We start from the raw sequence: 27,902 nt of genomic DNA, 5'->3' as shown, positions 1-27,902 counted from the left end.
ACGAAAGTACAAACATGAATATTTATTACCTTGACTTCTTCTCATCCTGCAAATTGTGTTTTGGGTTCATAGTTCAAATATTTCATGCTTGACCGAACCACCAATCAATCACTAAGGCAATCAAAACACACGGCTTATGTTGTGATAGTGAAACAATATTATAAATTGTTTTTGTACCTACTATATTCGTTCGATTTTCTTTAAATATAATTGATTAAACAATAATGGATAACGTTGTTACACTTCCATCACCAGGTAACAGTGGATGAATGTCTTGATGACTTAATTCTCTGTCAAAAGTCTCTGAGTGGACGGCCGGATAGGCCTAGCCCTAACCCGGTTTTGTAACTTTTTTGTAGTAGCAAAAAAAAATGATTCTGGCCCAGTGCAATGCCATGGGCCAATAGGTCCCAGAACGGGTTTATTAAAAACACATACCTGGCTCATGATTGAACTTCATTGAGAGACAATTTTACAAGATGTGGAAAGTTAATAATAATATTTTAATTAGATAGGTCCTAGATGAATATATGTGGCCCTATTTTTACTATAAATTGAGTTTTTAAAAAAAATACCATTTCAGCTCTTGGATTTGAGGCTATGCTGTCAGCGATTAAACTGAAGGAAAGCAAGTCACCATCCTCCGATAGAATCGTTGCAGTTTTTAAAGTGTTTGACGACGTCATTCCGCACACAGGAGTTTTCTCAAAAGTTTTGGAAATCATTCGGGATGAAGTTTATGGTATTGTTTTTTTTAGCTACTTTAATTTTGTGAGATCAAAAATGATTACAAATCTTGGTCTTTTAAGTAAATTTTACCTAAATTATGCGGTCATGCTAATCTTCGGCAGGTAGGGGCCTGGTAGGGTTTTATCGGGTTTTATGATATAAAACAATGCGAAGTACATGTTATTAAGATGCTTTAGTAGTATATTTAACTTATATATATTTTTCTTTCCAGAAACTTGAGTTAAAATATTATTAAACTTTTCATTCGTCACAATGCGTCAACAACAACAAAACATAACTTATCACAGAGGGCGGTCTTCAGTTTCGGAAAAAACATAATTAGTATTTTGACAGACTTTTTTATATTAAAAAAATGCATAAAACGTACAATTAAATTAATTAAATATCACAATAATAACATTAAATATTATTTTCGCATGTACTGTACATTTTATATCTTACAACCCTACCAGGCAATACCGTGCCCTGCCAGGCCTACTGAGCGAAGATTAGCATGACCAAAATTAGGTTTTGAAATATAACAGAAAAATTAAAATGTACTTTTTTTTTTAATTGTAAAGATGCGGTGTTTAGTGAGAGGTACACAAGTTCACAGGAGGTTGAAACATCATACAAAACTTCAACAAATGTTGTTGTTGACCGTGGTGAAGAAACAAATACTTACATTGAAAGAATTCCATATTTTTCGTTGGTCCAGACAGTTTTTGCACAAAGGTAACAAACTAACATATACTGTTATTTTGATAACATTGCCTTCAAATTGGAATATAGCCTGCAATATGTAAACTGTTAATTATTAAAATATTTTTAAAACTTTTGTAAAGTAATGGTTTTTACTTCATTTTTGATATATTTGGATTTTGTAATTCCTTGTAAATTTACATTTATTTTATTGATATATGTATACTTAAGCCTGGCGCACACTGCAGCTATCGGCTCAGCCAACTGGCACGAATAACACTTTGCTCACAGTGTGCGCTGGACAATGCGTGCTGGTGAGGAAAATATCTATTGTGTTTAATATTTGTTGTCACACGTATCATTTTCCTCAAATGTGCGCTGAACGTGAGCTAACAGCTCACTCAAAAAATCCACTGCGCATGACATGTTCTAATTTATTATAATATGTCAAGCTACAGTGTGCGCCATGTCCATTTTACCTAATAACAATTATAATGTCAACACGGCCTTGTAGAACAACACCAAATTTTGGTGAAACAAGCTATCATGTTTAAAGAAAGTTATAATAATAATAATTGTCTACTAATGCTACAATACAATAGAGTATCATCCATATTTAACATTAAAATATTCTAATTATTACAGAAATGTGGCTAATACCCTATATTGGAGTATAATCTCTTATTCGAGTATAATCCCACCCCTAATTTAGGCTTAATTGGTAATGCAATCCCAATCCCAGTATAATCCCATTATCACATTTTGTACCCAAGAATCCTGGGACTATGGTATAACAAGCAAACATGTGAGTCGCTAATTGTCATTGGCCAGTGGCGTAATGGCTATGAGCGCCCACTTGCTAAACCCAGGGGCCCCGGAGCAGTACCCAGAAGAAAAACAGGCATTAAATGAATATGTCGAAAAAGGCTAAGAAACGCCCGAGGCCTCCAGCTCTGGAAGGCCACTTAGGGTTCCTCAACCAGGGGCCTCGGACCTCTGCGTTACGCCACTGTTGTTGGCATTAATTTTATATACAGTAAAGTAACTGTATTAAAATGTTGTGTTTAGGAATGAGGAAGTGGAAGAATTGAAGGAAGAACTGATAAGATTTGAGAGACGACTTAAAGATAAAGAAATACAAAACACAAGTGCACAATCTATCATCACGTCTCAGACTCAACAAATTTCAAAGTTATCAAAAACAGTAGAAAATAAGAGTCAAGTGATCGAAGGAAAAGACGATGAAATTGAAAGGTAGTTATATTTACAAAAACTAAGGATAAATAGAAACAGAATAATGTCACAATTACTTCAAGAGTTGGCCAACTTTTCAATTAATTAATTGTAGAATATATTTGTTAAAGATGTATTGTCCCCCAAAAACATGAAAAATGAAGATTAATTAAATCAGACTTTGAATATGTTATTTTGTAGTTTTAATAAAGTTAATCACTTCCATAAAAAAAAGACGAAAAAAAATTATGTTTTCACTTGTAAAATGACAAAATAAATGGTTAAATTCAACCAAATATCCATTGGCTGGCAGCCAATTTGACCATTTTTTGCTTTAAATTACATTTTTTCAGGTAAATACATTTTTTTTCCAATCCAATTTTTGGTCAAAGTGGATAACTATTATGTTACATTAAAATGGAATATTCAACAAAAAATTTTTTAAGAATTATTTTTTCAGGGGGACAATACATCTTTAATTGATTGAATGTAATATTATGTCTGTTTAACTTTATTTCAATGTACAGTCTAGATTGAACATATTGTGTGCCCTTTGAAGAACACTGTGTATCCTTTAAGCTCTGTCTACACTATCAAACTTTATGAGACTGAAAAATGTGATGTCATGTCACTACCATATATGGGCATATCACTACCATATTTGGGCACACAATTTTTTTGTCAAACTAGTTTGATAGTGTAGACAGAGCTTATTTGAGAAGAGTAATTTTCTGTTCAGTATTCTACTGCTCTTTGAGAAGGCCTTACTGGGAACAATTTATATGGATATACATTTACAATACAGTCCTTTAGGAAAAATGTTTCAAAATATTTATTTCTAGCCTGAAAGAAACAAGTTCTGATTTTGAAAAGAAAACAACGAATGATAAACGAAGATTAGAAAACATTATTCGAAAGTTGGAGGAAAACTTGTTGGAAGAAGAGAAAGAAGTGATGTACTTGAACCAATACAAGAAAGGATATGATGATCTACATCAAGGTAACTAAATCGATTAAGCCCTGAGTTTGCCACTATTGGAGGCTGTTATCAGAAAACCAGTTTGTCAAGAAGGTGCATGGCCTAAAGTTCTGTCTACACTATCAAACTAGTTGACAAGAAAAGTGTGATGTGCCCAAATATGATGGTGATATGCCCAAATATGGTAGTGATATGACATCATGTCCATATATGGGCACATCACATTTGTTGTCACATAAAGTTTGGTAGTGTAGACAGAGGTAAACTTCTGCAGAATAGTTTTTATTCAGTTTGCTGAAGTTTGTCAACTGGTCTACACTAGCAAACTTTAGAAAACTGTTCTTGCCAAACTCGAAGTTTGCAAACAAAAGCTTGCTTGTGTAGACTAAAGCTCTGTCTACACTATGGATACGATGATATTTGGGCACATCACACTTTTTTTGTCAAACTAGTTTGATAGTGTAGACAGAGCTTAAGTTTGCTGAAGTTTTTCAACTAGTTTACACATGCAAACTTTGGAAAAATTTTCTTTCCAAACTCAAAGTTTGCTTGAGTTTGCAAACAAAAAATTTGCTTGTGTAGACTTGAGAAATCAAACCTTTGTGTAGACTGTTTGCCAACCTGTAGATCCTACTCTGCACTTTGGAAGAATTTTTATTGTTCATTCAATACATTTTTAGTTCCTAACTGAAACGATTTCTTTCTAGGAAAGGTTCCAGTGGTCAGTTGAGAAAAAAAAATAATAACAATTATTACAAATAAACTGTTTTTATTTTATTATAGCATTTATTTTTTCACCGGAAGAAGACAAGTTTCCAGGAATGCATTCAAAGAAGAAAAAGGCTGTTCTTGCTACCAAGAAGGTAAATGTTTATTGAAATCAATGTTTTCCCACAGTACTATTGCAAAGCATCTAGAGCTCGAGCTGTCTCACTATCAAACTTTATGTGACAAAAATGATGGTGTCATATCACTACCATATTTAAGCATATCACAACCATATTTAGGCACTTTTTTGTCAATCTAGTTTGATAGTGTAGACAGAGCTTTAGTCTTACTTTTACTGAAAAGTCTTTTTTTTTTGTTAGAATCACCTTCTGAGTAGCTATGAAGCAGCCAAAAAAATTGAACAACAGCTTTTAAAGGTGCAAAATCAAATCATAGAGGAGTTTGATTCGTATTTGGAAACTCACAAAGCTGAACTGTCTTCAAAACATTTCACAGATAAAGAAACAACAAACTTTAGCGAAGACCACCAAGAACTGGATAGAATTGATTTAGAAGTATGTATCTATAAAAAGCTCTAACGTATTATTAGTTATCCGCTTGGTATACCAAGCGGATAACTCCTTGTTATTGTATGAGATCAATATTTTTTTTCTGTATTATTCTTCTTTCCTTCCTTCCTTTTTGTGAGTCGTGTTCCTCTAAAATGTGTAAACATAACATTTCATAACTTTGACAACATATGGGCATTTACGTGAAGTTGTGCACCTCCTATTTTTGAATGACGTCATAGTTGCGCAACGTGACTTACGCGCAATTTTATGAATTTCAATGATTGATCATAGATTAAAAACCAAAAGTCATTTAGTATTGACACTTTGACAAAATTTAAGTCATATCAGGGGCAAACTTTCTACGGATTAAAAATGGCATGTTTCACAAGAAGTTACGCGCGCACGCGCATTTAAAATTTCAAAATGCGCAAAATTAATTTCTAATCAACTTTTTACGCGTTTCCTGTCATTTTGAGCATGTCAAAAATTCCCACGGGCGCGCAATTTTTTACGCGCGCGGTGCGCACGTAGCGTTCAAAACATATTTTTTTCTCTTGAATTATATTTTTCAAGCCTTTCCTAGTAATTTTGAAAACAATTTAGACCTTTTCCAGTTTAAATAACGCCATACGAACACGTTGAATTAGACAATTCGTGCGCGTTTTTTATGAAAAAGCTTAAAAAATCGTCAAAATTATGTCTTTTTTTAAACAGTCATAGTTTCTAAAGTAAACCGTTAACCGTTTATTTTTATTACAAAATCTAGAAGTTGATGAGTTGTAGATATCGGATCATGCATCAATAAGGCTAAAAAAACATTGTGACGTCATCGTATGGCCACACGAATGTAAAATATAGGATTTTTGTCTCTTTCGTTATTGCTCATCACATTCAATGGAGCGCATCACGCTTATCTGTATTCCTTTTTCTCCTACATTTATATATTGTGTAGGTCAATCAACTTTCTTTAGCATGAGATAAAAATATTTTAATTTTTATGACGTCATCATGCCTAAAAATTTTAATTACGTGGGTCATTAATTTCATCTTTACAGTAAATTTTAATCTGTAATAGCTCGTAAGAATAAAATGTGATAATCACGATTAAAACGTTTTCTGGAAGCTATTGGATTGTAGATACGAATTCATGTAAACATTTTGCCAATCGGATGTTCTGACGTCATCATATGGCCAGTTGAATAAAAAAAGTCGTATTTTCATATTTTGCGTAATAGTTCATCACATTTAAAAGGGTGCGCATCTATATTTTACGTATTCAAATTTCTTCTACACGTTAATATGTTGTTCCTGAGATAATTTCCTTCTGAAATTGCTATCTAAGTGTTTCATTTTGATACCGTCGCCATGTTAAAAATTGGAATAAATGGCGGGTCCCGTAATTTCACCTATTCTACACTGTATGTAATATGTATACAGCTTATACTGTTTGCATGTATATACTATATGACACAAAATTGACAGAATTCAGCACTAACAGCATATCATATTCTTCAGTTCTTGTCATAATGCCATAATCTTTATCTGTGTGCAATATTCCAACGTATGACGTGCACGTGGCGTTTGTCGTGGTGCGGATAACTAACTCGTCAAAGTGACGAGTTTCATGTCTAGTTATCTTTATTGATGTACAATGTTCATTACAGTATTACACAACTGGAATTGGCAGATGCCCTTTGGATAGGATGTGAAGCTGATAGATACATTGTACATATTGCTTGAAGGTTTGCATGGCTAAATCAATATGTTGATATAAAGTGTGCAGTACACCATGTGTAGTTCTGAATAGAACTGTTTATACACATGGTGTATCGCAAACTTTATACATTGTACATGTGCACGATAAAGAAATGTTCAAAAAGAGTAGAGGATCATCTCCTGATCATGGTCCTGTACAAGACCCTCAGGGAGAACAGTACTGAAGTGGTCTCTAAATATAAAAAAGAAATTAATCAACTAAATCAAAATAATCATTGGAAATTTTGAAACAATGACATCACAGCAGCAATATTGGCTGATGTGATGCAACCATTTATTGTTCCTATCGATGGTGGTTTTCTTTTTGAGCTGCAACTGTGTTAAAGTTGACTCTTTAGTTGTATAATAATACCTCTATGTTGGTTTTTTTTTTTTATTTGCTAGCTTCAAGAAGTACAAGATCGTTTCAAGACCACCATCGGGTCACTCGCCAACGAGCTTGACATGATTCGTCAACAAAAATACAGCTTAGAGAAAGAGCTAGAGGAACTGATGAAAGTGCAAGCTCCTAAACCTCCAAGTTTTGAAGTCAAATCTGGCTTCCGATCCACATCTAAGGAAAGCTCACTAAACAGCTTCCCCAATAGGAAACAGTCCACGCTCAGTGGCAAAGGTTAAACAAATATTTTTATTTTTAAATATTATTTATCATGATTGTAATGTGTTTCTTTTCTATTTACACAGTCAACTGTGTGCCTAGTTCACCGATAGACAACATAATTGAGGAGCATGGTTCACAATGCCTAAAACCTCATTGAAAATTGTAAAAGTTGTTAGCAGAACCGTGATATTTATTGACAATTGAGTGAATTTCCAATATCCTACATTTACACTGTGGTTTATGTGATGACTATAACATAAAGAAATCTTGGTATTATGATTTTATAATTTTACAGTTACAGAAGGGTCTTTAATACGTACTTACAGTAGTACATAAAATATCTGGTAAAACTTAAGTCTTATTATTTTGAGATAAGATAAGATAATCATTGAATTGAGACATTTTTTCCAGCTAACCAATCAGATTGCCTCTACAGGTTCATCTGTTTCTGCTGAGCCTATTGAAAGTTTTGATTTGCTGAGCAGTCAACAAGACCCATTTGTACCCCAGGAGACCATTCTGAGCAAATACAGTGTCATGATTTACACCTCTGCCAATTCAAAACAAACCTTTCATGAGCTCAAGGATGGTAAATTCTGTTCAAGTTGTGGCGAAAAGGTATGAACAGACCATAGATGTATTATACTGTATATAGAGTCAATAGGCTAGCGAAGGGATGCGTACAGGGCAGAGACTCAAAATGACTGCTGTTTCTGTATTATTGGTATAATATGCAACAGTGGTGGCGCCAGCCGGGGGGGCTACAGGGGCTCTAGCCCCCTCGTCGGGGAGCCTAGCGGGGAACACTGGTACTTTTTGTCGGGGAATATAATATACAGTAAAAAACGTTCGCGTTCACTTCATATAGCTTCAGCGCCTAGAAAACCATGACGTTCCATTGACCGTGAGAGTACGTCAGAGGGCTATTATGCACTTTATGCATTCATTATTGCCAGAGATCTAACTACTAAACAATAGCTAGGTACGCACTTGTCTGGCGGTATCCCTTTGTACGAATCGTTCACCGTTGGGTCGAGACGCGTGATATCATGTTCCATCCAGGGACCAAAATGTGTAATGTAGTTATTTTCCAGGCAAAGTTTACCGACGGTTACCGAAGGGAACACGGGTACTTTTTGTCGGGGAATATAATATACAGTAAAAAACGTTCGCGTTCACTTGGTAGCTTCAGCGCCTATAAAACCGCGACGTTTCATTGACCGTGAGAGTACGTCGGAGTGCTATTATGCAATTTATATGCATTCATTATTGCCAGCGATCTAACTTTCTACTAAACAATAGCTAGGTACGCACTTGTCTGGCGGTATCCCTTTGTACGAATCGTTCACCGTTGGGTCGAGACGCGTGATATCAAGTTCCATCCAGGGACCAAAATGTGTAATGTAGTTATTTTCCAGGCGAAGTTTACCGACGGTTCGGGTACTTTTTGTCGGGGAATATAATTCGTTCGCGTTCCCTTCGTAGCTTCAGCGCCTAGAAAACCTCGACGTTTCATTGACCGTGAGAGTACGTCAGAGTGATATTATGCACTTTATATGCATTCATTATTGCCAGCGATCTAACTTACTACTAAACAATAGCTATAGGTATGCACTTGTCTGGCGGTATCCCTTTGTACGAATCGTTCAACGTTGGGTCGTGATATCATGTTCCATCCAGGGACCAAAATGCGTTTTTTAAGCCTCTGGGCCTGATGTTTCCAAAGTATGAAATGCAATTTTTTGAAGACCTGCAGCTCTAGTTTTAAACATTTTCTTAGCTCAGCCCCAACAATAAAGCTGGTCATATTTCGAAGTACAAGAAGTGCATTTTCCGGGACCTAACATCTCTATTTTTCAAACATTTCTTAGCTCAGTCACAACCATGATAGGGACTTATATATTTTGTTTCATGTTTTGAAGTATAATAAGTCCAATTTCCGGGACCTCCAACTCTATTTTTCTAAATTTTTTTTGAACTTTTATTTTTTAAATTGAAAAATATGGATTGAAACAGTCATCGCGCATCGTTTTTTTGCACGCAGTATTTTATTTATGCATTATAAAAAATGGAAAAAATGGCGGATCACCCTCAATCTGATTAAAATGACCTCAAATGACACTAGAACGCGTCGGGAAGATCCTGGCGTTCACTTCATATAGCTTCAGCGCCTAGAAAACCATGACGTTCCATTGACCGTGAGAGTACGTCAGAGGGCTATTATGCACTTTATGCATTCATTATTGCCAGAGATCTAACTACTAAACAATAGCTAGGTACGCACTTGTCTGGCGGTATCCCTTTGTACGAATCGTTCACCGTTGGGTCGAGACGCGTGATATCATGTTCCATCCAGGGACCAAAATGTGTAATGTAGTTATTTTCCAGGCGAAGTTTACCGACGGTTACCGAAGGGAACACGGGTACTTTTTGTCGGGGAATATAATATACAGTAAAAAACGTTCGCGTTCACTTGGTAGCTTCAGCGCCTATAAAACCGCGACGTTTCATTGACCGTGAGAGTACGTCGGAGTGCTATTATGCAATTTATATGCATTCATTATTGCCAGCGATCTAACTTTCTACTAAACAATAGCTAGGTACGCACTTGTCTGGCGGTATCCCTTTGTACGAATCGTTCACCGTTGGGTCGAGACGCGTGATATCAAGTTCCATCCAGGGACCAAAATGTGTAATGTAGTTATTTTCCAGGCGAAGTTTACCGACGGTTCGGGTACTTTTTGTCGGGGAATATAATTCGTTCGCGTTCCCTTCGTAGCTTCAGCGCCTAGAAAACCTCGACGTTTCATTGACCGTGAGAGTACGTCAGAGTGATATTATGCACTTTATATGCATTCATTATTGCCAGCGATCTAACTTACTACTAAACAATAGCTATAGGTATGCACTTGTCTGGCGGTATCCCTTTGTACGAATCGTTCAACGTTGGGTCGTGATATCATGTTCCATCCAGGGACCAAAATGCGTTTTTTAAGCCTCTGGGCCTGATGTTTCCAAAGTATGAAATGCAATTTTTTGAAGACCTGCAGCTCTAGTTTTAAACATTTTCTTAGCTCAGCCCCAACAATAAAGCTGGTCATATTTCGAAGTACAAGAAGTGCATTTTCCGGGACCTAACATCTCTATTTTTCAAACATTTCTTAGCTCAGTCACAACCATGATAGGGACTTATATATTTTGTTTCATGTTTTGAAGTATAATAAGTCCAATTTCCAGGACCTCCAACTCTATTTTTCTAAATTTTTTTTGAACTTTTATTTTTTAAATTGAAAAATATGGATTGAAACAGTCATCGCGCATCGTTTTTTTGCACGCAGTATTTTATTTATGCATTATAAAAAATGGAAAAAATGGCGGATCACCCTCAATCTGATTAAAATGACCTCAAATGACACTAGAACGCGTCGGGAAGATCCTGGCGCCACCCCTGATATGCAACCATATCGTCTTCATGGTGGCTCTCTTTTTGAGCCATGATTATGGCAGGATTTGGAGTTAATAAATAATCCATCTTTATGGAAGTTTGTTCCCCTTTCTGAGCACTATACTGTACTAGCAAGTGTGTTTTTGTACATGGTAGTACAAACACAGTTTTATTCCACTATAAATTATGTGTGAATATTGTCCTATTCTTTTGATAACAATAAAAATCGTATTAGGTCATATTTTGCAATAATATAAAATAGACGAAGCTGACAAAAATATTAAGGAGCTCCTCTAAGATTCTGTTTCTGCGGCATAGCGCAGCATATTTCAAAATAGATATGAAATATAATTTTTATATCGACTGCATTTCTGCTCAATTTATGCTCTTCATAACCATTTAAGTCAATGTGTGGTCGTCAACGGAAATCGTTAACAGTCAATTTTGAGTCACCTAAAAGTTGCACAGTAATAACCGATAAAATGGTGTTCTAACACTGAATCGTTTTTAATTGATATTTAACCGGTTTTTGAAAATTTGTTCTGTTTCTGCTTCCAAGAAATTGTGGTTAAATATTAACCGTTTATTTTTTGCAGCAGAAAAAGGACCTAATTTCATTTATATTTATAATCAGTTTCGTTTGTTTTTTCTTTTCAGACAGTGCTTTGCCCCCATAAAGTCAGTGATGAGATGATAATAACTTTACCACATAATTGTACTCATATCAAACTCGCAAGGCCAAAAATCAGACTGCCAGTTGAGGTGAAACAGAAGTAAGTACAACTTTTACTTATATATTACTTTTCTTATACATTTATTTGTTTATACATCTATTTACATAAACATGAAGAACTATAGGTCAATATGTGATGTCCATATATGGACATGATGATGTCATATCACTACCATATTTAGGTATATCACTACCATGTTGGGGCACATCACATTCTGAATCTGCCACAAAAGTATTTTTATTAGTATTGTGTTCTTCCACCTTTGTCATGTTAATACTTATTTTAACTTGAAAATATTATTTTTCTAACAGACATACTAAATAACAGTTAATACCTGGCCCATGGAGGTAAATTGCATGGCCTTTTGGTATTTTTCAAAATCTAATAAATTATTTTTAGTTTATTTAATATCCTTCAATCACTTTTTTCTGCATTCCAATTTTTGATTGAAATAATTCAGAATTTTGAAATATAGAAGGTCGGTTAATTTAGTAGGAAGTAGCCTATGTATATTGACGAACATCTTCCATGGAATTGTAGCAGGCATGTATCGATGTTGTGGATGCTCAATCAGTAGAGCTTCAGTAATATTTGAAATGACAGGTGACAGATCAGCAGATCCAGCACTGGTTCTGCATAAATCGCAGAGGTAGTCGGAGATGCATTCAAAGTAGGCCTGTCCATATCTTTGTTTGACTTCTTCTGACGCAGATTTTTGGACACCATTTATTACGCTCTTGATTTTATCCTCAGTGAAAAGGTTTGTTGCAGCTAAAAAATGAAAACAAATGTTTTAATAAGTTAAACTTTTTGTTTACGTTTAAGGTTAATTAAACATTGCACAATATTCAGTAACCTCAATCAATTAATCAATCAAAGTAAACATTTATTTCCTTCAATTGCAGAAAAATAGAAACATATAGAAAAAATGAAAGGTTTAAAAAAGGAACAAATGACAAACAAATGAAACGAACAAATCATTACTTTCATCCAAGAATCATAAAAAGAATGTCAATATTTCTATTTCAATATAATTAAATCTGTATTACATAAATAAATTGAAAGCAAAAGAAGGTGGCAACCTCCAAAAGCCTGAGTGGGAGGAGCCATATATTGACTAAAGGTTTTTTCTTCAACACAACTCTAACCTCCACAGCAAGCTTTAAAAAGGTATCCATCTAGGGATGTTGTTACACGAGGGAGCTGTTGATTTGCAATGACCATAATGACCTACGCATATACTGTGTTGTTGGTCGTCCAAAGGAATTGAGTGAGGAAGCATGTATGACGTAACTAGGTTGTCGTAAGTCAAACCTTCCCTACAGTATAGTTTCTATGACTACCAATCTCCGTTAATTTGAACAGTCTGAAGTTAAAATATTAGGTACTACACACGGTAATACAAAAGCAAACTGAATATTTAGAAATGAAATGTATATCAACATTTTTGTTACTTCGAAATCTGGTTTTATCTGTATTTAATTCTCGCACATGTACGTTTTCATGAATGGTTTGATGTAGAGAATTATATACAGATAGATTTTTGTTACTTACATCCAAAATTGCCTGGTTCAATAACTATTGCCTTTATACCCCATTTTCCAAGTTCCAATCGTAAAACATCCGTGAATGACTCAACACCATATTTTGATATACAGTATGGTGCGCTGAGAGGAAAACTAAACAGGCCACAACCACTGCCGATATTTACAACACGCCCTACAGATTGTAAAAATAACAATAGTGTAGTTTACTGTAACAGTACATGATAGTAATAATCAAAAGAAAAGAATAAACATTAAAATATTTTTCTCAGTTTATGTCTACATGAAATCATGTCAAACATTTATGTCTTACCTTTACTCTGTTGTAGTAATGGTATTGTTGCCTTGGTAACCCGAACCATTCCCCATAGGTTAACCTCTGACACTCGTTTGATCAATTCAGTGTCGAGCCATTCAATCTCTCCTAGAATGTTGATCCCAGCATTATTAACCACACCCCATAACTCTACAAGACCAAAAAATGACAATTTTCAAGTTAATTTCTTCTCTCTTACAGAATGATGAAACCCCAAATATTAAATAATATTATTATGAATCTGTGCCCATGAATTTCATTCAGATGTTTGCCCTACTCTGACATACTGTAATTTGTACTATACTAAATACATTAGAAATACTTTGCAGTAATTCTTGGGTGACTCTAAGCCACAACCTCCAGATAACTAGCCCGGCGTTCGCACCTCTAGACCACCAAGCTTGTGCTGATGGCTAGGGGTTAGATTCGAGCCCAAGTAAGCAGCGGGTACTGCACCAACATGATCGACAATACCAGCACCCTGACACAAAGCTACTCCATAGTATAGTTACAATTGTAATCCTAATTTTAAATGAAAGTAAAGCAATCCAATATTGCCTGAGTGTGTAATCAATGTTTAATGAACTTTTAGCATTACTAATTCCAGTTACCACCTGCTCCCCCTATAAATACTAAGTTCATCCACAAATCTGTTCTATATCCATACACATCTTAACAATGGACTGCTTGTCAACTCATTTAGAATCTGGGCCACTGTCCTTTCTACCTTTGATTCAATTAACCCAGTAACCTATGACCTCTCTCAAATTTAAATTTCCCATCTCCACTATTCTAATCTTTACTAAAGTGAATAACCTTGGATAGGTTTTTACAATAGATTTTATAATTATATTCAGAGCTTCATATTCAACACAGTTATGTGTTTACTATTTTATTTTATGTCTTTAGGCACATATGTATCCAAGGATTACCAATAGTAAATTAATTATTGTCCTATCAGATAGGTGGGAATAATCCCTAATACAGGGGCTATTTTGTGAACCAGTTCACAGGAGTAACACCCTACTCGTCTTTAATGATGAATGAACTGTGTAAATTGGACCTACGGTTTATAGTCAAACTTGTTCCACCACCAGAACTACAGTAGGAGCGAGTCAGTCTCGAACCCATGCCTACATTATTAGCTGTTTAGGTATACGGTAAATGGCACCCCTGTCGTAACTACTCGCCTATTTGACTCGCTCTGAATTGAAAGAAATTAGTAATGATTGGTTAATTGAGAAAGGAGTATCAGTTGATCCCTTTCAAATTGTTATTTTCCCACATCCACTGTTTTTACTAAGTGAATCCCCTTGGATAATTCTCCCAAGTTTTTACAAAAGATTATTTTATTGTAATATATTCAGGGCCGGCTTAAAAGCTTTCATCCAACACTTAGTCCATGCTGTATTGTCAGCCAGGAGTATAAGTTGATAGTTATACAAATAAGTTGATTTTACATTGTTATAATATATTCCTGACAAGATTATTCTGCTCAGTGTGAATTCCTCAGTAAAATTACTCTTTGTTACTGTCCATGACTGTACGCTATCCATGTGAAATGGAGTTTGTGTTTTCACTTGTGTGACACTAAAGGTTTATTACTACTAGCGTTAATATAGTAATAATAGTTAATTAATTTCAAGGATATTTTAATAGTTGAAATTTTAATTTATTTTAAATTTAATTTAAAATTTCACGATGCTAAAATAATATATTTTAATAAGCTCTCTACTTTTCAAACACTATGATGTGAGTGTCATTTTGTGGTGTCACTAATGACTTTGACATTACTTTAATACATTTTTAAAAACAGATAAAAGTTGTGCTACTGTACACAACAGAATTATTAATAGAAGTATTAATTTTTGTAAAAGCAAAATTATTGGTAGATATCTAGAACTTATCTGCGTTAATCTACCTTTCTTGATTGTATATAATTTTCGTTTTTATTCCCCCTCCACCCCCTTCTTCCCCCTCCACCCTCTTCTTCCCCCAACACCAATTCTATTCATCTATCTACCTATACACAGTATCTATGTAATTTTATTTCGCTTTCCTTTTTTTAATTTCTGTGATTTACTCTCTCGCCACTCTGTCATGTTGAATTAGTTTTGTGGTTGAATATCAGCTTGTTGGTTAATCATCAGGGTTTAGTAAGTTCTGTTGGTCTGTCCAGCATCATTAACATCTTAAACACTCACACGCCAACACTTGTCATGCTATATCAACAATAGAATACACCATACACCCTTTATCCTTGCGAACCTTAATTCTCTCTCCCATTGCAGCACGGGCAGGAAGAGCTTGCTTAATGATTGATTAAGTGCGGTGCTCTTGGTTCCTGCTCGCTACCACACACCCTTCAAGGTTACTCGTCATCTGTGATTAACGTCTTTAAGGTCTTGCACAATGTCTTAGTCCGTAACGTAAGAAATTCATAATTAACACTATGTTTGTGAAGAAAAGCATATGTCGTATGTAACTGGCCTAAATCAAATTAAATAATCACTACACTGTATTGTTAGTTGAACATACAGGAAAAGGTCAGATACATATATTTTAAATACAACTCACAATGTCTTGTGGGAACTAAGATTACAATAAAATTAATATCAATGTAACGTATACAGTAAAACCCCCATTTAGGGGACACCCATCCTTTTAATAGTAATAGGGGGTGTCACTTTAATAGGGGTTGGCCATAGTGTTAAAACATATTGTCATTTGTTTGTCACATGAAATTGTCCTTTACATAGAGATGTCCCCTGAATATGGGTGTCTCAAAGGAGTGGGTTGTACTGTATATACTTTTAAAACATTTAAAAAAAAAGTGTCCCATTCACATTTTAGTATAAACACCAATTGAAAAGTTCATGCGAGGTGATTTCTAACGAATTGATTAACCCTAATTGAAAAGTCCAATCAAATTAAATATAATTAGGAACCATTCATGATTAAGTCATCATCAACTGACCACTAACAAATTCATGGTCACCTTAAACGTGATTATATTTTGTTTTTAACTTAAAATGGCATTCATTTTTATTTGTTACTAAACAATTATGTTATGTTACACTGCGGGATAATGATTGTAGAGATGTTAATTATGATGATGATAATGGTGATATTGATAATATTTGTAAATTGGAAGAAATCATATAACTTACCTTTTCCATTACTTTCCAAACTTTCTCTTACTATTTCAACGGCCTTGGTAACCTCATCCTCATTTGTGACGTCCATCTGCAAAATGTCAAGTCTCTCCGGGAATTGTTCCGCTAACTTAGTTGCCCCCTCACTGCCTTTATTAAGGCATCCAGCATACACATGAAGCCCAAGTAAGTGCATGTGTCTTACTAGCAAGTTTCCAATTCCTGTGTCGCATCCAGTAATCAAGACAGCTTTCCCAGTTGACGGCAGCATTTTTCCCGGTGGTAAACATAGCAAAGCCTGAATGATAACAACTGCTAAGAGAATTATTGTTATTATGCTACTAATAACACCAAGTAGGTTTAGGCTTATCACACCAGCAAGCATCGCAAGTGAAGTTTTGGTCATTCTGGTCTGAGTCTCCTTCAGCATATGATCTCTATTGAATGTTCTGTTTGGTTTTATGAACGTCAGCCACCAACCCTCGCAGCCCCCGAGCTACACTGACAACCTTTTTGTTTTTAAGGTAAATGAACTGATTGCATGAGAACTGTGAATATGGGTTGAGTGACCTTTAAGAATTTTGAACTTAGGTGAATCAGAATTGTTCGGTTTTTACTGATCACTACTGTTGACTGCTTTATCATGCGATATATAACCTTCCGCCAGACAAAACACGAATGGAATTATTTAAACGTCATCTAGATTACTAGTATCTATACAATTACTACCTATTGTTATGCTAAAAAGTTTATAATTAAATTGAGCTTTTTCAATACTGTAAACTGTAAGTAGATTTTTGGCAACCACCACCTGTTCTGGTAGTTTGCCAGTACAAGGTCTTTGGTGCGAATCCTATAAATAATCCTTTTATCACATTAATTTTATTTGTCAAGGTTGAATATGATATTCATTTCCTGACCATGTGAAATCACCGTCAATTTTTGTTGTGTTATTGACATTTCTATTTTACATTTATGATTTAATTTTATTTATTTAATTTATTGATTAAATGGTGGTAGATTTATTAATGATATCTATGATTTTAATTTCATTGATTGTGTATCAAAAAGTGCATACAAATAATATTTGTTTATATTCAAATGTTTTTAATTAACATAGGCTTGAACTTGTCAACGTGACAAATAACTAATGAAATCTAGGTACGTTTATAATATACAGTAGAGTGCATTGAACAATCGAAATGTAACCTATTACTTGCAGCCTACCTGATAACAAATGTCATCACCTCTAAAGGTTCCCTTAATGTCTTTCAACTGCCACCAAACGGTGCACATTTTTCTGTCTGACAGGGTCTGTGATGGACCCACAATACGGGGTAACCTCATGTACTTTTCCAAAAGATGCAATGGGTTTGTTAAAATGCACATGAGCAAGATGTGTACACTGGACCCCTAGTCCTTATCCGAAAAGATTTGTGAACCTGTTTGTGGTTCTAAGTTGAGGTGCCCTGGCTTAACCAGTTGGTACTGGACTTGACACTATTTTTTTCAACGTTGGATGGACTTACATTAGAATCATCAATGCTTTTTTCATCTTCAGATTGACAGCAAAGCTTGAATCAGTCACATCTACCAAGGTTGAGTCCGAGGCTAAGCCAGCCTACACCATCCTTAGTCGTCAATCCATGACCAACTTAGCAGTTTCAACCCATTTCTTCCATGAGGATTCCATCACTCCTGGCAAATTAGAAACGGCAGCTATTGGTACAGTTTCTGTTGAGAATCCTGTTGATGGAAAGCCTGCCATTTTAGGGGGCATGCAGGAACAGCAGGTATTTATTTATCAATATTGTAATTAGTATTAATAAATGATGATGTATTAAATGAGTAAATTATATCTGCATAGAATATTATATTTGCTGTATGCCATTCACCTCTAATACCTGCAAATAGTATTTATAGATACTATTATCATTATGTTAATATTTGTTTTAATATTATATATAAACTTCCCAAACACTGTAAGTAAATCCATAATTATATTAGATTTTACAGAGTTCAAGTATGTAAAAATATATTTGTCTGACACGAGGGCCGAAAAAGAAATTTGTTTTAAATTTACAAGATCAAAACTATCACCGCAGATACTGTATTAATAATTATCTATGATTGACGTTTTCTTTTTCATTATTGTTACATTCTTATTATTTATTCCGCATTTATTTTGTGTTCTTATTTTCCCATTTGATTTTAAATTTTTCACAATCAGTGACGACATTTCCCCTTTTCGTCCATTTTGACTTTCATAATTCATAACTAAAATTATTTAAACTGCAACGAACCTTACACCTGTTGTATCTTCTCCTTTGAAATCCTGGATCTGTTCCCCGGTGGTCCAGTCAATGACAGGAATAGAGCAATTCCCCCGTCCAGTCAATGACAGTAATGCCATATGTTGCAACATATGACCCTGTTTTTATCTGATGTAGCTTACAATTATAGCCAAGGTTCAAACATCTACAAACTTAGAAATATTCAAACAGTTTATATGACACACTTTTTTATGCTGTATTGTTAACTTTAATCTTATTGTTAAAGTAATCTATTGTTTAGGTTAATCTTTAATTAAACAATTAATTTTTACGATAATCCTTTGTAGAATGTTAATCCTATTTGAAACCCACATACCCATATTGTTTAATTGTTTTGATTTGTTTCTCTAGGGTAACTGGCTAACGGTAAGTAAGTTTGGATTCTAGTGTGCATGGTGTGTGTTACTCTTTTTTTCTGTTTTTTACATATACACACATTATGATGTATCGTTTGATATCTACTCTCAGCGTTTTCATCCATTCTTTTTGTATGTAATAAATTATTGTCATAATTTAATACGTTAGTCAATGACCTGTTCCTTTTCACAACTTTAATATGACAATATTGATTGTTAACAAGTCATTTAGTGCAAGATAACACATTTGTATAATTTTTCTTACTTAATGGATGTTTTGAAATTAATTTTTCAGTTGAATTATTTTATACCTAAATGTTGATTGATTGTGTCCGTCTAGTGTCTGTTTGTGCGTAGCATGCCTGTAATATTTGCTTTGTAACTAGTACTACTACTACTTGTGAGGCAGACGAGGTTCTCAATTTTCATCACCCACCTCCATTCCCTTCACCCACCTCCATTCCCATCACCCACCTCCATTCCCATCACCCACCTCCATTCCCATCACCCACCTCCATTCCCATCACCCACCTCCATTCCCATCACCCACCTCCATTCCCATCACCCACCTCCATTCCCATCACCCACCTCCATTCCCATCACCCACCTCCATTCCCATCACCCACCTCCATTCCCATCACCCACCTCCATTCCCATCACCCACCTCCATTCCCATCACCCACCTCCATTCCCATCACCCACCTCCATTCCCCATCACCCACCTCCATTCCCATCACCCACCTCCATTCCCATCACCCACCTCCATTCCCATCACCCACCTCCATTCCCCAGCACAAATATCATTTATATTAATAATTATATTGAAAGCATCTTGCCTCGTCTGTTTTTAACCTCTTGCTAGTGCCTTGATTAGTATTACTCCAAGGTACATGATAAAATCAAAATATCAAAAGTTTAAGAACGAGTTGACGGTGTTTGGGATGGGAACAAGTGAAAGTTGAACAGCTTTTATCAGCAATTCAATAGTTAGGAGCTGACCGTGTTTGGGGTGGGAACAAGTTAAAGTTGAACGGCTTTCATCAGCAATTCAATAGTTAGGAGCTGTCGGTGTTTGAGGTGGGAACAAGTGAAAGTTGAACAGCTTTCATCAGTAATCCAATAGTTAGGAGCTGTCGGTGTTTGGGGTGGGATCAAGTGAAAGTTGAAACAGGTTCAAATCAAAATGAATCTGTTGAACAGGAAACGGGAGCTTATCCGTGCCAATTCCTCTTGGATCAGACAATTCTTTTTTCCGTCATGAACATTGAAACATTTCAACAAAGTTTAAGTTATCCGCAAGTCATGTTGTTTAAAGTGCTGTAACAGTCATATTACTCTAATACATTTATTATCTCTGTTTCCTTGTCTGTGTGTCCTTCAACCAGAATTGTATTCTATAATTAAAATGCACTCATTTTTCGTACCAAGTTGTTACATCTACTTTACCTCCACCCTCCCAGCTTAATCATTTTTATTTTAATTTGAAAAAGTGCAGTAGCTTTTTAATCGCATGAGTCCATAATTTACAAATTAGTACTGAACTTATAATTAACAGGCCTAATCTTATTGCTTTCAGAAGTTTACTTGTATTAAAACCAATAACAAAAATAATACTTTTGTTATTACTATACTAGTACATACTAGTTTTACTTATATAGTTATTTATATTATTATTATTTATTTATTTTAAATGCAAATCATAGTTTAGCAAACAAAATTTCATGACACAAATTTCCAGCTATTACATCTTATATCAGGATTTAATTGTTTGTAACTACTGTGGAGTAGCTTTGCGTAAAGGTGCTGAGTAATTGGTCAGATGTTTGCCCTACTACGACGTAATTTGTACTTCATACTAAGTACATTGAGTAATTCTCAGGTGGGACTCGAACCCACGACCTCCAGATCACTAGCCTAGCGTTCATACCTCTAGACCACCGAGCTTGCACTGATGGCTTGGGTTAGATTCCCAAGAGCCCAAGTAAGCAGCAGGCACTGCACCAACAGGATTTAATTGTTTGTAACTACTTCATAGTAGGGAAAACATTTGACCAATTACATCTTGTATCCCTTTCACATCGCCTAGCGAAAATCCAGAGTTTAGACAACATGCAAATGTTGGGGTTGATGCCCTGACCGTGTGTAAACTCCAGAGTTTTTGTAGATGTGAAAGGGTATTTTTAATTCAATGCAATGTACTCTTGATTTTTTAATTATTTTTCTGCAATTTTAGGTAAATTCATTTATGAAACTTTGGGATGATTACAAAACTAGAACATCGTTGCTTCGTGAAATCCCACGTCCCATGAAACTTGTAAGTAAGCACCAGTTTTCCTTTGAAATAAAATTAATGAATAAACTATGTAAATGATGAAACTGATATGATATAAAACAAGACAACATTATTTAATTAATATTTCCATATAATATTTATTCATGATGACATAAGTCTCACTTTGTCTTATAATTTAGGATGTAAATGTTATAATAAATTTACCTTAAACACAGAACTGTGAATTAGGCCTAAAATATGGTAGTCACAGAATATGATCAGTATACACTTCATTTCATTCTAAGTTCTGTATTGTGTACATAGGACCAATGGCTTTTTAATATTAATTAATTCTTTCATTTGTACCATTTTCAACTTGATTTACAGACTAGTCTTGGCTTTTTATATTTTATTATTAAGTATTTTTTTTTGTTAATATTGTATTATATTAATACCTTATTACTATTGATTTTAGATCTGAATGAAAGAATTATTAACAGCACGTTCTGATACAAAAATAAATTAATATTATAATAACTTTAAACATGATAGCTTGTTTTATCATTTTTTTATTCTATAAGATCATTTAATCAAATCCTCATTTGTTTTAGGACCACACCTTATCCATTGTTGCACAGTATTATGCGGATGTCCTATGGCACGATGAGAATTCTGATGAACAAAGTGAAAAGGTTTCTATCATTGTAAGTTTCCTCAGCGACTAGATTTATAGAGGCAGATTATTTTGTGGGTGGTGGTGGGGTTAGGTTATAGGAAGTGGGTGATTACAGGTTTGTTTACCGATTAAGAAAAAGGCAGACATAATCCTGATGTATGTAGAGTTTAAAATGAAGACATTTGAATTCATTTGTTGCGTGGGGGAGAGGGTTATCAGCCTAAATTTAAGCATCATGGCCGCAAGACAGATTTATAGTTTGATGTTTCGTTCTATCCTTTAAAATGTCATGAACAATTACTATAAAAGGCAACATTGAATTAATTACCATATGCCTACTAATAATAATTAATTGAAAAAAAATTCCATATATACAACAAGCAATACAAAACAGAAAATCACACTAAAGTTTAATATATTTAGTAAAAATAAAACTATAGAGGGCACTATGTACAAAAATCATATGGGCGCTGAAAAAGTTGACAGATTTAAAGCAAAATGTTATATTTTATTCTATAAATTTGTTTAATTTTGTTTTACTTTAGGAGGGGTTGTACGATTTTATGTTTGATCGATATCTTACGAATGACGTAACATTTCTTGTCATGCATGATTTCATTTCTTCTCTGATTGATAATGCTGTTGTCAACAAGGTAATGTTTACTTTTAGACTACTAACCATCTTTCTCAGAACACGCTTTGTCACCTTGCAAATTTTGAATATTAAGGAGGTTTTGCAACACTACGATTTACGATAACGAAAACAGATACATCGCACAAACATATTCGTTTTTGTAAGCCAGTAAAACAAAATATTGAGGGCGCTGTTCAAAATATGACTGCTGTAAACAAAGCAGAGGTACTTGCTTTACAGTAGAGTGAGTGAGGACTACGAATACGATTTGATTATTTTCACACAAAATATAGGGACACTATTAAAGGGACATCCACTTTCAATTATAATATTTTTTTCATCTTTAATATATTTTATTATAACTTAAATTTGATTATTTTCATACAGCATGTACAAATATTTTCCCACATCTTGGTTGGTAATCTTGATGGCGCTGTCTTCCGCTATTTATTACTGATAGCTGATTTAATTGACAGAGTTGATTGGCGTTATGTTGAAGATTTCAAAGGGTTCATAGCAAATATTTACCCATTTCTCAATGTAAGCTAACACTAACAGTTGAACTTTTTTTTACTTGAATATATTGACTCTATAAAGCTCTGTCTACACTATCAAACTAGTTTGACAAAAAAGTGTGATGTGTCCGAATACGGTAGTGATATGCCCAAATATGGTAGTGATATGACATCATCGTGTCCATATATGGGCACATCACATTTTTTTGTCAAATAAATTTTGATAGTGTAGACAGAGCTTTTTACAAAAACAATTGTTTGACAACATTTCTAAATAATTAGATTAAACAATTTAATATCATTTAATTAATTTTACATCTGTATTTTTTTATTCCTAAAGGAAGATGACATTGACCAATTACATTTGGCATATACATCGTTTAGTGAGAATAAGATCAGAAAGGATTTGGTTTATGAATTTTTCCTTTACATTGTACTGAAGTACAGAGAACCACAATTTCATGAGGTAATACAGGCAACTTTCTAATGCATCATCACTTATCCTAATAGAAATAAAGTTAATATTTGTGTGGATTAGTAATTTAAAATGTTCTATAATTAAATGATCACTTGGCTGTTAAACTTATTTTGACCCTAATAAATTGTTATTAAAATAAGTTACATTTGTCCAAAACAACACCCACATTTATACCCACACCAAACCACAAACAATTACTGTCTGAATTTTAATCTCTGTTTTTTAATGAAATCTAATGTAGTTAAGCCTTATTTGGTTTTTGCATTGAATCAATCATTTTTAGGGTGTTTTAATCTGCCTTAGTATCCCAAATAGCATGTTAACTTGTGATTGTAGAATCTTCTTGAAATTGGAAATGACATTTTAAATTGTGGTGCACCAGAGATAAACCCCCGGCAAAATACAATAATTATGGACAAATCAACGACCCACATACTGTCAAGGCAGAAAATCTTTCTGCACATGCTCAGAAACATGTATGCATGCGCAAAATGACAAACATGATGTGTAAAAATCTATTGAAATTTTCTATTTAATAAGAAAAATATACTATACTATACTATACAGATTTAATAAGACCAAAGCGCTGTACATTAATTAGAGCAGTATATAAGGACAAATCTAAATTATTCCTTAGAAAAGAGAACAACTTTTTAAAGCATTGTACACTTGAAGCATACACACATTAATAGGTAAATTATACCATAACTTAGGTTCAATGACAGAAAATGAGTTATCACCAGGCTCTAAAATAGATACAAACATAACTCTGTCTGAACAGGCCTTAAAATAGATACCTTAAAACTAAAAGAGACCAGACAGTAATATAATTATCAAAAGATAAAATTAATAAATTTGAGAATTTTCAAAAGCGATCAATCTCAATTCAAATCAATTCAATTGTTTTTTTCCTCAAGCACAATGGCTTTAAAATTGTCTTACTTGTCATGTATATAAACATTACAAATATGATAAAATGTGTAAAATACAAACAGTACGACACCAAGTGGTAAAATACAAAAGCAACAAATACAAAAATTGGCAGTAGTGAAAATTATCTTTAACATGTAGAAAACAGTGTCGTATAAAAATTAAAAATTTGCATTAAAAAGCCTCATAGCAGATGGGAGAAAAGAATTCATAATCTATTAGTTTTTATGATATTGAGGCGAATTCTACCACTGTTAAAGACAACATTTTGTTGATTTGTTGATATCAGAATATTTATTTATTTATCAGATTGAGAGCAAATTGCTTCAACATCCTGCAAAAGAAGCTGGTGTATTGAACCAACAAGAGTTCTTTGATGCAATGGAGGTGTTATCACCATTGTCAAGTGAAAAGCTACGAAACAGACTTTTTGAAGAGTCGGCACTCCATTACAGTGAAGACAAAAAAGTGTCTGTAATGAGACTATCACGTATCCTTGTTTTAATTGTCAAACTCTGTCTACACTATCAAACTAGTTTGACAAAAATAGTGTGCTGTGCCCAAATAATGGTAGTGATATGACATCATCATATCCACATAAAGTTTGATAGTGTAGACAGTACAGAGCTTAAGATAATTGCTGGTGAATCCAGATGAGAATGAGTATTTAAGTTTAAGCACATGACCCTTTCATTGTGTCTCCTCATCTAGACATGCTTCCCCTGCCACATGTGGAACAACTCTGAACAGTAACTGGATAAACTATTTATTATGCTTATAAACTAAGTCTCAATTTGAGTAGAAATAGTCCGGAGTTACAACCCTGGCACTACTGTAGGTCAAGATTGAACCCTGGATCTTGGGATTGAAAGGCAAGCATGTTAACCATCAAGCTACAGATCCACTACTTTGTGTTATCGTATCTTATTTTATAACGCTAACAATGGAGCAGTATCTGAATGATCTATTTGATCATTTTTCATTGATATTTTCTTTAAATATAATATCTCTAGAAATTGGGAGTTACCTTCTTCTTCTGCAAGTGGCCCCTTTGCTAAGGTCAAAGGTCGCTGAAAATGTAGAAGATGCTCGACTTCATCACCAAATACAAGCAACATGTAAGAAGCACAAACTATTGGGCTTTTTCTATAGTATATTAATTGGTTTAAATTAAATTACACCAAAGAAAAACTAGAATTGTTACAAATTTGACATATTGAGAAAGAGAAATCCATGGGCCAAAATTCAAATCTCAATGTTGAAATTGAGTGAATTTTTAGTACTTCTGATATGTTTCTTAATTCTGGTAATGTTAGCTTTGGTGTGTATCTATGCGTCCATAGTTTTATGTTACGCATAGATTTATCTAAAAATTTGGAAAACGTTGTCACAAATTTCTTTATATTTTGAAAATGTCAGCTGGTCTGATATTGTATAGTTGTTTTATATATATTACATTTTGATAAATCTTGCACATTGAATTTGTTTAAGAACATCAATTATTTCAAAATTATTCTATTGATAATTAATTGATCTTACAGTGTTTTATTTTGTTGTTGACCTAAAGTAATAATTGTTTATTTGCAGTGAGTAAAGCTGATGTTGAGGCATCAAGAAAGTCAGACATAATGTCAATGACAAAACTGCGAAACCTAGCAAGGAATGTTGCCAGGTTTGTCTTCCTTTTTCATCCCAAAAAAATTAAACAAAAGTTTTAAAATTAGTTTGTTATTAATTATTAAAAAGATAACCATTGCTAAACTCTGTCTACACTATCAAACTTTATGTGACAAAAAATGTGATGTGCCCATATATGGACACGATGATGTCGTAACAGTACCATATATTTGGGCACATCACATTTTTCTGGTTAAACTTGTTTGATAGTGTAGAGAGCATCTAATGGATTTAACGATGTTTACTGGGCAGCATAGACAAGCCACATGTTTGATTGGACAATAATATAGTTTAGAGCAACCAGAGCCATTGATGATTGTTTATTTAGTATAAAACTCCTAATTTAAGCACATTTAAACATTGGTAAATATCTCCTTCCTCAATGGGACCGTTTGATGATCCAAAATTGATCTAAATAGTTTACGAGGGGTCAGTAAGGAAGGTTAAGAAGTTCAGAAAGAACAAAGCAATCAAATGTTTAGAGTAAAAGAAGTAAATATCTCAGCTTATACCATTGTACAACTCTGTGTAGTGATAAATGTTTATAATAGAGCATGATCTAATACTACCGTATTCACTTTTCAGGCGGGAACAACACCGGAGTCTCAGACAAATAGAGGGAAACTTACAATTTAACACTGATGAAGATTCTGACAGCAACAAATTTCTTGCAGAGCTTCTGCTGTCAAGTGAACAGGTCGATGAAACAGAATGAAATACTTGAACTTGCTGGTTGTCTTCTTGAATACTCCACAAGGACTTTGAGAGTGGCTTATCAATTAGACATTATCTCTTTAAATTTATCACTATTAGTGGCTTCAATAGCTTCTTAAGGCAGTTTATTTAGCAGGAATGAATTAAAATAAATATGTATTATGCAACTGATGACATTAACTATGAATAAGTTATCTGTTGATATAAAGCAACACTGGCAAACGTTACCAAGTGTTTGCAGAGTTTTCTCGCGTTTTAAAACTAAGATTTGCTAGTATAGACTTCTGCAGACTGGTGATCTGAAGTTTGTCAACTGGTATACTTTAGCAAACTTTGGAAAACTTTTCCCACTCAGAGTTTGCTTGAGTTTGCAAACAAATGTTTGCTAATGTAAACTAGGTTTATGATTTATTTTATGAGTGCATTAGGAAAGTGGCCAGCCAGCCAACCGTAGATTGTGCTGATTTACTTTACTTGCCTAGCATTCTTCAGAAGACAGTTCTAGCATTACAACCGAGACATCAAGACATTCTCAACTAAATAGTACCTATTTCCTTTTGGAAACACATGGTTAACTAGGTTCTAGCCTGTTAGGTAAAGATAAATATTTTGGCACATATAGCATTTCATACGTATAATATAATACTTACAATTAAGTATTTTCAGACAAAAATCCAAACGTCGACTAAAATATATTTTTTTTAATTCTTGGATGATAAATATTGATAATGTAACTGTTATTAAATCATTTTGTTAAATTATTAATTTTATAAATGATGTAAATTTATTGCTTTGAAGATTAAAGCTGTATATTGTAATGAAA

At 34.1% G+C, this 27,902-nt stretch overlaps 2 protein-coding genes across 2 annotated transcripts; one reads left to right on the top strand and one right to left on the bottom strand.

Annotated features, from left to right (window-relative positions):
* Window positions 1-144: 144 nt before the first annotated feature.
* Window positions 145-27,902, top strand: LOC144837581 (uncharacterized). The gene is made up of 21 exons (XM_078692767.1): window positions 145-255; window positions 584-742; window positions 1,311-1,464; window positions 2,500-2,685; window positions 3,507-3,664; window positions 4,427-4,506; window positions 4,732-4,926; window positions 7,084-7,312; window positions 7,737-7,918; window positions 11,403-11,518; window positions 18,056-18,287; window positions 19,179-19,193; window positions 21,417-21,497; window positions 22,067-22,159; window positions 22,677-22,784; window positions 23,153-23,305; window positions 23,621-23,746; window positions 24,998-25,178; window positions 25,702-25,806; window positions 26,276-26,360; window positions 26,951-27,902. The coding sequence occupies exons 1-21, from the start codon at window positions 225-227 to the stop codon at window positions 27,078-27,080; spliced, it is 2,799 nt and encodes a 932-aa protein (XP_078548893.1). The 5' UTR covers window positions 145-224; the 3' UTR covers window positions 27,081-27,902.
* On the bottom strand, window positions 11,618-17,095 carry LOC144837587 (D-beta-hydroxybutyrate dehydrogenase, mitochondrial-like). The gene is made up of 4 exons (XM_078692775.1): window positions 16,510-17,095; window positions 13,337-13,489; window positions 13,034-13,198; window positions 11,618-12,250 (listed from the first exon to the last, which is right to left on the bottom strand). Exons 1-4 carry the CDS (start codon window positions 16,922-16,924, stop codon window positions 11,898-11,900), a joined length of 1,086 nt encoding a protein of 361 aa, XP_078548901.1. The 5' UTR covers window positions 16,925-17,095; the 3' UTR covers window positions 11,618-11,897.

Source organism: Antedon bifida, chromosome 3 (genome assembly GCF_963402885.1).
Source record: "Antedon bifida chromosome 3, ecAntBifi1.1, whole genome shotgun sequence".
In the NCBI taxonomy this organism is placed as follows: Eukaryota; Metazoa; Echinodermata; class Crinoidea; order Comatulida; family Antedonidae; genus Antedon; species Antedon bifida.
The sequence above is the reverse complement of the archived record's forward strand: the minus strand, read 5'-3'. Positions and strand labels throughout refer to the sequence as shown.

Bases quoted from the DNA above. Each gene is read 5' to 3' on its own strand.
- LOC144837587 (XM_078692775.1), bottom strand. From the start codon at position 16,924: ATGCTGAAGGAGACTCAGACCAGAATGACCAAAACTTCACTTGCGATG. The intron at 13,199-13,336 runs GTAAGACATAAA...TACAATCTGTAG, and splicing joins ATTACTACAACAGAGTAAAG to GGCGTGTTGTAAATATCGGC. The intron at 12,251-13,033 runs GTAAGTAACAAA...TTCATTTTTTAG, and splicing joins TGAACCAGGCAATTTTGGAT to CTGCAACAAACCTTTTCACT.
- LOC144837581 (XM_078692767.1), top strand. From the start codon at position 225: ATGGATAACGTTGTTACACTTCCATCACCAG. The intron at 11,519-18,055 runs GTAAGTACAACT...TTTCATCTTCAG, and splicing joins CCAGTTGAGGTGAAACAGAA to ATTGACAGCAAAGCTTGAAT. The intron at 21,498-22,066 runs GTAAGTAAGCAC...CATTTGTTTTAG, and splicing joins TCCCACGTCCCATGAAACTT to GACCACACCTTATCCATTGT.